This window comes from Anabas testudineus, chromosome 7, assembly GCF_900324465.2.
Source record: "Anabas testudineus chromosome 7, fAnaTes1.2, whole genome shotgun sequence".
In the NCBI taxonomy this organism is placed as follows: Eukaryota; Metazoa; Chordata; class Actinopteri; order Anabantiformes; family Anabantidae; genus Anabas; species Anabas testudineus.
Genome location: NC_046616.1, coordinates 6,190,166 through 6,200,252, shown reverse-complemented (window position 1 = coordinate 6,200,252; position 10,087 = coordinate 6,190,166). Strand labels below are relative to the sequence as shown.

The window sequence follows — 10,087 nt, the reverse complement described above, 5'->3', positions numbered from 1 at the left end:
CAAAGTTTTAATGGGTAATTACAACCGAGCTGCTATTGTGGGCCAAAGCTACAAGAGCCAAAGTTATAAGAGGCAGTAAGTCAGGCTGCTTAAAGAGAGAGTGGCTTCAACCCTGTCCCAAAGTATGTGCTGTTGGTCTTTATTTCCATGTTATCACACCCAGTTCTAATGAACAGAATGTTGTAAAATCCTCCACTGAAAAGATGACATCTTACTGTTTTTGTCTTTCCAGCCCCCGTGCTGCTTCTTTGCCAGGAGCTCAAAAGGGCAAGTTTACTGTGCTGTTGCATGTCTTCCCTCTAAAAAGGATGTTTCGCTGACATCCCACCAGGACTGTGATGGTATGCGAAAAAGAGTAAAAACAGATCACCATTCAGGTTGCATAATCATACTGTCATACTGATTTAGAAAGTGGAGACAACGTGCTGACATGAGGATATGTTGCATTGAAACAGCCTCGATGTCAGTGGATTTCAGCACTGACCTGAGCTGCAGTTTGTGCGCTTGACACAAGTCAGTCTGCTTCATGTAATCTGTCATAGTACAATTTATGTAGTGCCATAAAAAAAAGTTGACATGGCGAGATACCTCTCTCTCTCTCTCTCTCTCGCACACACGCCAGTGTCAAGTTGTTCAGGTGGGGGTGTACTGTGTACATCAAGCTGATTTACAGTCCACTGACTAGACTGTAAAAAGCAGAGGAAGAGAACTCCTATCTGGAGTAATATCTAACAGCACTGTGTCATTGACCATGGGCTCCGGGGCTGCAACGCATGTGAGAACTTGTTCAGCTCTAGAGGGGAGGTACACAAAAACCGCAGAGAAATTAATGTTGCATGTCTGTTGTGCAGTAGCACACGGGTGTAGATGGATCATCAGGGAACTTGGCTTCTCAAACATTAAGAAAACAATTGTGGCAACTGAGCACAAATTAAAACAAAAGCAAAGACTTATATTCAAACAAAAACCATCTTGTACATGCAAGTTTAATAAAAGAGTTCAGCCACAAGTGTGATTAAGCACTAGTACTTGTCCTCTATCTAAAACTCATTACTAACAGTCTTTCTATATGTGTAGTTGCAATAGAATACAGGTCAGACAAAGCTATCATGAAGCTTCTCAATCAATGTCTGCACTGTAGTGTAGGAGTGTTTAGTTACAAAGGCGTGTGTTGAGAAGGGTGTGTTTATTGTCAGTGTCTCAGTTGAAACAATAGATGTATTCGGAAATGATAAGCCACTGGAAAATAGTGACTTTTGTTTGGTCCCACTTGAATTCCTACATCCTCTCCGATCCATTTATAACCTCCTACCGGATTTGTTTCTTCTTTGTTTTTCTTTGTTTTTTTCATGAACACACTCACATACACTCGCACACAATATCAATAACATCTCTATGCTGAATCGCAAAGTCTGTTCTCTGTGTTTCTTCATTTATTCCTTACTTTGTTTTAAAAGACTAAGTTGTTGACAGCTGAGAGTAGACTACATGCTGAACTTTTTCCACTCTCAGACTGCATGCTGTGTAATTTCAAAGCTACACTCCCAGTGGTTTAAATGCTCCAAGTATTTGTGGTTTCTTTTGGTAAACCAGAAGTTCCTTAATCTTTTGGACGGCAGGAAGTATTCAGGAAAAAGTGCAAAGGTATAAATATGACTAATTCAAAGTGTTTAAAATTGATCAACAGGGCTCAAGGGAATTCATGAACATAAACGAAAAATATGCTGCAAATAAAATGTAAAGTGAGTTTTTCCTGGATTTATATAGGTGCAAATAAGGTAGCTTGAAGACATAAATCTACTTCTGGTTCAAGGTGTTGATGCCTGGATCGTGAACACAGCCCTATATGCTATTATGGGTTACTAGTGAAATGGGAGAGAGAAGGGAGGAGTGAGGTACTCAAGACAGTGAGAGAAGACGCTTCACCTTCAAAATAGAGGCGTCTTTAGGTACGAGGGCAGTGGTGGCTTTCAGTGACGGATGACACAACCCCTCTGCCACTTATGATCATTTGTAATCAATAGATTGGATTTGGTTAAAATGAATCGGTCTGAGTAAATAAACATTTTATTTTGAAACGCGCACCGGACGCGCTCCTGCCGCTCATGTGCGGAGCTGAAGCAGAGCGCGTTCGCACTTCACAGGAGCGTCCAGACTTTACGCACATGGACTGAGGTTGTAGTTTTAGTTGAACCCCCAGGAACTCTGCAGTTCCCCGATTGGTTGGTCAAGTTCAACGAAGGAGAAAGATAAGAAGCACAACAGAAATCTGCGCTGAATGAGACCGAAATAAATAATAGTTCCTCTGTGATTTACTGGCTGGAAGTGCACTCCTCCGGGCTGTGGTGGATAGACGGTAAACTCAAGAAGACATAACATTTGTCTTGTAATTTGCTTCGGTGGAGCTAATTTATGATGGAGAGCCACACGGTGTGGACATGGATGCTGCTGTGTTTGCTTCTGCGGCCGTTGGCTGCTCAAAACCAGGCACCTGAAGCAGGTAAGCTCCAAGGAGGAGAACATGGACATTGTTCATTCAGTGGAATCCAAATATGATACTGTAATAGATCATCATCATAGAGTCTTTATACAATTTGTGGTCATAATAGATTATACTAGTTATTATATTGATATAACATAATAAAATACATACATTTTGAGTAAATCAGCAAAATTAAACAACACTTATCACTTTAAGATTATGTTGGTGAGCTTATAGCTAAACACAAAGAGCATCATTACACATCTTTTCCACAGTTAATATAAAGTGACACTGGTGTTGGTGGCGTAATATGAGATGCTGTGACTTTTTCATTAAGAACTGATGCTCCCACAGGAGGTGGAGGGACTGTCTGGCCAGGGTGGATCAGGGTGGGGTTGATATTACACCAGTGTTCTCAGTGAAATGGCATGACTCCAGGTACTCAATTGTCAGTTGATGAAATCCGCCAGCCTGGGGCAGCGATTTCCAAAATCTGGGGAGTGGGTGGGTGCAGGGACTATACATAGGCATCCTGTAGATGACTTCAGGCATCATGACACCGAAAAGGGTGGATGAAGTCTCACATTATTGCTAGCTGATGAAATCTCTTGGCTGTACAGAAGTGGCTATTAACAGAAGGAGAACGCATTGTGCAGATCTGCTTGAAAAGGTTTTATTTTTGTTAATATTTTAATAATGTGTTTTAAAATCCAATAAGAAATTAAAACTGAGAGCAGGAGAAACAGGTTTCATCTGCTGATGTGATTCAGTTTTCCACATTTAGACTACATGATGATATGATATGTATGATAAAAATCTGAATTTAAAGCTTGATTAACACGGACAACCAAGTTTCTAAACTGGCTGTCATCAGTTTCATCAATCAGCTCAGTGATTATAGGTCAATTTTTATCAGTAACAAAACGAATGTCTTGTTGCTGGTAAAGCTGAGGACCAAGTGTCTGAAAGGCTAAATGTGGAGGGGGTGACACCAGTGAGTCTGTTAGTGTGAGCAGATCTGTATGACTGTGTTACTGAGTGACATGCTGTCACTTTGCTATTTCCATTAACAGGGATCTGATGAGACTAACATAGCTAAATAGTCTTTTTATAAGTGCACTTGCTGTAATTACCACAGTCTCTGTTAAATGAAGGTACCCTACAGAACCTACAGCACATCCACAGAAAAAGAGGTTACAAAAAACTTGATTAATGAGTAATTAAATGCTAATTAATAATAAAGAATTTGCATTTAAGAGAACCTGAGTCTCTTCTTTGAAATTAGATGTTCGTTAGCTTGATTATTCTGTTTTATTCTGAGGACTGGGTATAAAACCCCCCATCAAATTCCACCAATCTTGCAACACCATCATGCATCCTGTTTGTATTTGTCCTGTTTGTGTGTGGTCTTGTTGGGCGTGCTATATTTCTGGACACCCAGCTCACCAAAACAAACCTATATTAGTCAGACTTGATTCTACGTGTTTCAGTGTCAGATTCAGAGTGCTTGTGTATTCAGCAGCTTGCAAGACCTGCTTTGCCCCCTTACAGTGATGGGAGGTTATGCACTTTATTTTTCCAGCATCTCATCACTCAAGTGCTGATAATGAACCAATAAATCTGATTTATTGTGTGTAAGATAACAGTAGGCTGCATTTAAATAAGTATTTTCTCTAGATAAGCAGTGAAGAGGCTATCTCAGGATGTCAACATATGGTTTTTAGATAAAGACATATATGCACAAAGGCAGAGGTAGGAGGCAGTGATATGGAGCAGTCACTTCGCTCCAAAGTCCAAGTCAAGAGATGTGAGTAATTCTTCAGGGTGATGGAGAGAGCATGCACATCTGCTATGTTTGAGTTGTGTGTATACATGCTTGGCTGCGTTCTCAGCTTTCAACACCTTCAAGTGTTATCAACACCTCATATCAAGCAATCACATTTTTAAAAATTGGGAGGTATTCAAGGAAAAAGAAGAAAAACAGAGTTGAGTGCCTGCACAATAACTGCAGGATTATTAATCTAGACGTAATCTATAAGGTATTTACCTGTCACTGCTCGGAAACTTTAACAGAGTGTGTCTTTCATTAGGGTGAGGATCTACAGCAGTTTTGTATGTTGTATTTTCTCTCTCTCCCTCTCTCTCCGCGCTGTAAATGGCCATCCAACATTCCTCTTCGTCTCTCACATGGAACTTGCCAGTACGCCACCCCCACCCACCCCCATCTCACTCCTCTCCTTTTAACGCCTTTTATTTTCCCTTATCCCACCATCTTTCTTCACTCTCTCTCCCTCTGCCAATAATACCCAGCAGCTACTGTTTTCTCTTCTTCACATCTCGCTCTTCCTGGCTTTTAAATTTACTCTTGTTTAAAATACAGACGTTTTGGGGGAAACACCACTTTTGAAGTTATCATAACGCTGGCATCAGTTTATTGTTCCCCTGTTTGTTTTGCTTTTTTCTTTATCCTCACTGTAATCACTTAATTCTTAGTCCCGTCTGACTTTCTGCTGCTTTCACTTTGACATTTTCCCCTTTAAAAACTGCGTTGCTCCAAGAAGCTGTTCGGAGAAAGGGAGGGAAGGGAGATTCTGAATATGTGTGTGTTTGTGTGTAAATGAAGCATGGAAAAGGACATGTGGAAAAAGTTGTAGGAGTACAAAGGAATGATTCTCAGTTTTCACATATGCATCAAAGGCTGTCATGTAGGCCTAATCATCCTGACAGTTTGATTTACACACTAATTACTGTAGTCATTTCTGTTTTTTCTCCACAGTGCTGAACTGCTGTGAGGGAGACGTCCTCTTTTTAGTGGATTCCTCGGGAAGCGTATCATCTTACGAGCACTCCCGCATGCTCCACTTCCTCTCTGAGCTCCTCCGCCCCTTCTCGCTGGGTGAAGACCAGGTGAGGGTAGGACTTCTCCAGGTGGGCACCCAACCACGCCTTGAGTTTGGCTTTGACACCTATAGCAGCCAAAGTGGTCTCCAGGGGGCTTTGAAGAACATCAAACCTCTCAGGGGGGACACCAACACAGTGGAGGCGCTGAGAATGGCAAAGGAGTGGGTGCTAAAACCTGGAGCAGTGAATGGAGCCCGAAAGGGGCTTCCAAGAGTGCTGGTGTGGTTAACGGATGGGGTAAAACCAGGGGATGTGGTTGGACCAATGGCTGAGCTGCGGGAGGAGGGTGTGTCAGTGTTGGTCGTCTCCACTGGACATGGCAACTATCAGATTTTCAGGCAGGTGGTGAGCTCACCTTTGGAAAACAACCTGTATTTTGTGGACATAGATGATATGAGTATCATCTTAGAGGACCTACGGGATGCCATCATTGGTGAGTATGCCATGTGTGATTTGAGTTTACCATCAAAATAATAATTAATTATTTTGTAATAAATAACATTGAAAAAATAAATTCGGAATTCATATTTTAGTATGTGCTTAAATTTAGATGGTAAACTCTATACATGTGGCTAAATGAACACCCATCTGTTTCAGCTGCTTGGACAAACACCCTCCATTCAATCTAAATGTTATTACATCTGTCTGTCCTTGCACACATGCTCCAGAAGACAGTGAGGCTAAATGGGAACCAGGGCGCTGAGAATGTCTATGTGGAAGAGTCCCTGTAATGAGAGAGGCTGATCTATTAATGGATTAATGATTCAACTTCCCTCGCTGCATCCTACAACACTATGCCAGACATGATCCATATATATTTATATAAATAGACCAGAGAGGTCACCCATTTCTATTAGCTAACTGCATAACACTCAAAGGGACACCTCGGCGGTTACACAATATACTGTGCACTTTGTTATAAGAAAAGATGCATCATATAAATAAAACTAGCATACAATAAAGACAAATGCACCAGGGTTATCTGCCTGTGCAGAATTGCATCATAGTCTATGCATCTGTTGCATTCAATATTTTGTTGCAGGCTATTTCAAGTTGTCTTCCAAGGGTTATAATTGAATTTAGAAACCTAAGTCTGTCAACGTGGGTGGCTGTCTGCAGCCAAAGGCATTTTTAGCGGAGGCCTATCTGTTTTGTTATCTTTCCTGTGACCATCCTTTTACAAAATTATAACTAACTTTTCATCTTGACACACCCGTGCACACACACAGTAACGTCATTCTTTTTAATCCTGCCTCCAACAGAGATTATTCGAGCTGAACGAATCCATGTCCGTGATGTCTCCACCAACTCTGCCACACTCCATTGGCGACCTGTTCTGTCTGGGATGTCAGGCTACTACGACATTCGCTTTCATGCAACAGGAAACACGGGAGTTGTAGGAGATGAAACAGGGACCAGTCCGAGCACCAGTGGTGATGATTACCAGAGACTTACCCAGCCTTCAGACTCCAGTAGTGTCAGGCTACAAGACCTGAAGCCTGACACCACCTATAGTGCTGAACTGATCCCTCAGTCCAATGAGCATGTGTTTAACACACTCTCTGTCACCTTCAAAACAAAACCAGGTGGAGTTGAATTCTAATTGTGTCATAACTCATAACTGTGCACCTGCCTGGCTAGTTACACAATCTTATTATTTAATTGTTATTATCATCTTTATTTAATCTCTACCACAAAAAGGGAACCATCTACTACCTCCAGCTCCTCAAATATTAGAATCTGCTGCTTTTATTTTCATTTTTAATTGTAGAAGCAATTTTCCACTCACCAGAGGTTCTGAGCCCAGCTGTGCTGACGATCTCTGAATCGGGACAAACCAGCGTTCGAGTGACTTGGGGTCCTCTTCAACCAGAGACTGTCACAAGTTACTACATCGAATACTCTGGCCTGCCCAGGGGCAAACTCCACACTGCCACTGTGGGCAGAACGCAGAATTCTACTTTCCTCAGAGATCTCCAGCCAGATACCACTTACTTGGTCACTGTTACTGCCCGGTACGCCTCTGGCAAGGAGAAGGCCATGTCTGTCAAAGTGTGTACTCAGGAAGGTAAGAAATATGAAGAAAATGCAGTCAAACCTGGCAAACAAGGATCTATTCTCTGCATGCTAATCCTAATCCTACAGCTTAGTCTTTTCTGCAGATCAAATTTCAGATAATTACTAGCAGATCCTTTCAGGATTGACTACTTCAAGGACAATGTAATATATGAGTTATATTACAGTGTTTCCCACAACCTTTAGTTTCTTTTCCTCTTGATTCATGTTTCATTTTAAAATCTCTCTACTAACTTCTCTGTTCTCTTTTCAGTGACTCCAGCCCTGGCAGATCTCCAGCTGACTACAGTGAGCAGTGACTCAGTTCAGGTTGATTGGAGGGGCAGTGCAACTGGTTTGAGGGGCTACTGGCTCACCTGGGAGGGACAGCAAAGCGCTAGCCAGCGCTCCTCCCTTTATCTACCACCTGACTCTTTGTCAACACGTCTCACACACCTCCCCCCTTTGACTAGAGTGTGTGTGTCACCCATTTACCGGACGGCACGGGGGGAGGGCCTATGTTGCACAGCACAGTTTCATTCAGGTGAGTGGTGGTGACAGGGTGTATAATAATTTCCCATCATAAAGTTTTAGACAAAGGCGGTATAATCCCACAAGCTCAAAAGGTACTAGTCGAAGTACCTGGCTAATAAAGTTCTATGACTTAAGCACAACTAGAAATACAATTTTTTATCAACTATTAGCTTAAGTTGAACCTTTCTTTAAATCACAGACATGAGTGTTGTATTTACTTTCTTGATCTATCTCTCAGAAAAATTGTGAATATGAGTATTTGCCATTAAAATTGTTTTGGCTTGTATTGCACGTTTTACAGTGTCTTTCTCTGAGATTATTGTGCAGTGAAGCTAAATTTACATCTATTTTTTAGCTGAGTAATAAACCGTATACACTACATATGACCATATTCCCCTCTGTTGTATTAGAGGAGAGGGAAATGACATAAGCATTTATCTCAAAACCTTAGCAAATAATACCTGTCTACAAGTCTAGATAACACCACAAGTGGGTTATAAGATGTGTTTTTAGAATATGAGGGAACTGACAAAACATGCTGAATAAATAGCTTCAGAATGATCATTTTGTTACTTGATGGCAGTGTTCATAAATAGATAGAAAGAACATTCACAATGACTCTTGACCACATTTTAAATGCAGCAGTGTCAACATTTTAATGGCTGTTTTTTTCCCTGTGCCATTTAGATGCATCACTGTATGGCTACCTATCATAGCATCACTGATCTGCGAGTGCGCCTTAACAAACATGGAGGGACGATGACGAGAAGAAAACTGACTTTCATCCATAATTCTTTTCTGTGCCTCTCCCTTCTGAGGACATCTTCCAGGAGAGACATTTGATTTGGCTTAATGTGCAGCCGTGCATGTGGAAGCCACACTTAGGACAATGTGGCTACATATTGACTGCTACAACCTGCAACACAGAGAACTATTTGCTTTTCAGTTTCTATTGTGTCATTTGGTTTACACCTGTGCTCAGTGTATACTGCTTCAGTTTAAAGATGCAAGTGCAAGTTAAAGATATTTCTTGGATCTGCTTTGAAAATACAGAGCAGGGCATACAGGGGATTTTTCTTACGTGACTTGGAGAAAGGCGTTGCACCATATGTGGGCTTCATGCCCAAATCTTTTATTTTTAAATACCACAGAGAACATTACATTTATAATAACTTCTTATGACTTAAATTACTCTTTCAGCACATCTGAAAACATGGGATACTTGTGTGAAACATGCAGTCTCTAATGACAGGATCTTCAGGATTGCTTTGAACTTACAAAGAAATTACAAACAGACCAGCCACATGCCCTGAAAGTTACAGAGATGCTGCATTTGATACAGATGAGTTTCACCGAGAGTTGTCTTGCATTGGTCTTTGGATACAAAGCAGATCTGTTATTCATATTTATTAATCAAGACTCATATATGTATGAGAATTAATCCTGTGCAGTATTTACTGACATGCTGTTTACATTTTAACGCTGTTACTTTTTTTAAGCTGGTCTATTGAAAGGATATTTTAAGGCTTACACCCAGTGTTCCACTGTTATGCTCTCAGAGGAACTGCATAGTTTTACATTTGTTAACCACTATTGAAATTTAACATGAGCTTGCAATAAAGTCCTTTCATTATTTTGATTATACTAATTGTAGTCTTTTTTGTATTATAGCATAGTTTTGTGCCAAATATCCTCACAAATAGCCTTTGTGAAATAATAAAAGTAAAATATAATATCAAGCTAAAACAAAGGGTTTTGTAAAACCTTAAAGAGTCTACTTTCATCCAAGAAATACTATGCATCCATTTGTTATGTTGTCCTTTCTAATTGTTTCCAAACCATGGGAAACATCAAATTATGGCTCACTTCCAAGTTTTGTTTAGTTTGGTAAAATATAACCTACTGAATACTATCTGTAATTATGATGTGGTGGGATGACACATCTTACTGTCAAGGCTTTTCTTAATTTTATTTCCTCCCATCTAATTAGAGCATAATACTCCAGTTCATGTGTTATCAAAAATATGCTCATCTCCCGGGTAAGAGGAGGGTAGATTTGCCAAAACATAGAGTAGGACATTTTTTGGCATATTTTTTTAACATGCAAGTGGCGAA

At 40.6% G+C, this 10,087-nt stretch overlaps 1 protein-coding gene across 2 annotated transcripts; it reads left to right on the top strand.

The window, feature by feature from the left end:
• The first annotated feature begins 1,933 nt into the window (after window positions 1-1,933).
• On the top strand, window positions 1,934-9,620 carry vwa1 (von Willebrand factor A domain containing 1). Of its 2 annotated transcripts, none has more exons than XM_026368793.1 (6): window positions 1,934-2,500; window positions 5,259-5,816; window positions 6,646-6,969; window positions 7,155-7,451; window positions 7,713-7,982; window positions 8,660-9,620. In XM_026368793.1, exons 1-6 carry the CDS (start codon window positions 2,413-2,415, stop codon window positions 8,686-8,688), a joined length of 1,566 nt encoding a protein of 521 aa, XP_026224578.1. In that variant the 5' UTR covers window positions 1,934-2,412; the 3' UTR covers window positions 8,689-9,620. The 2 variants fall into 2 exon arrangements, with proteins under 2 accessions (XP_026224578.1, XP_026224579.1); XM_026368794.1 differs by having other exon boundaries at window positions 1,935-2,500; window positions 7,176-7,451.
• The last annotated feature ends 467 nt before the right edge of the window (window positions 9,621-10,087 follow it).

Coding starts and splice junctions, on each gene's coding strand:
- vwa1 (XM_026368793.1), top strand. CDS start 2,413: ATGATGGAGAGCCACACGGTGTGGACATGGATGCTGCTGTGTTTGCTT. Junction 7,452..7,712: donor CAAAGTGTGTACTCAGGAAG/GTAAGAAATATG, acceptor TTCTCTTTTCAG/TGACTCCAGCCCTGGCAGAT. Junction 7,983..8,659: donor CACAGCACAGTTTCATTCAG/GTGAGTGGTGGT, acceptor TGTGCCATTTAG/ATGCATCACTGTATGGCTAC.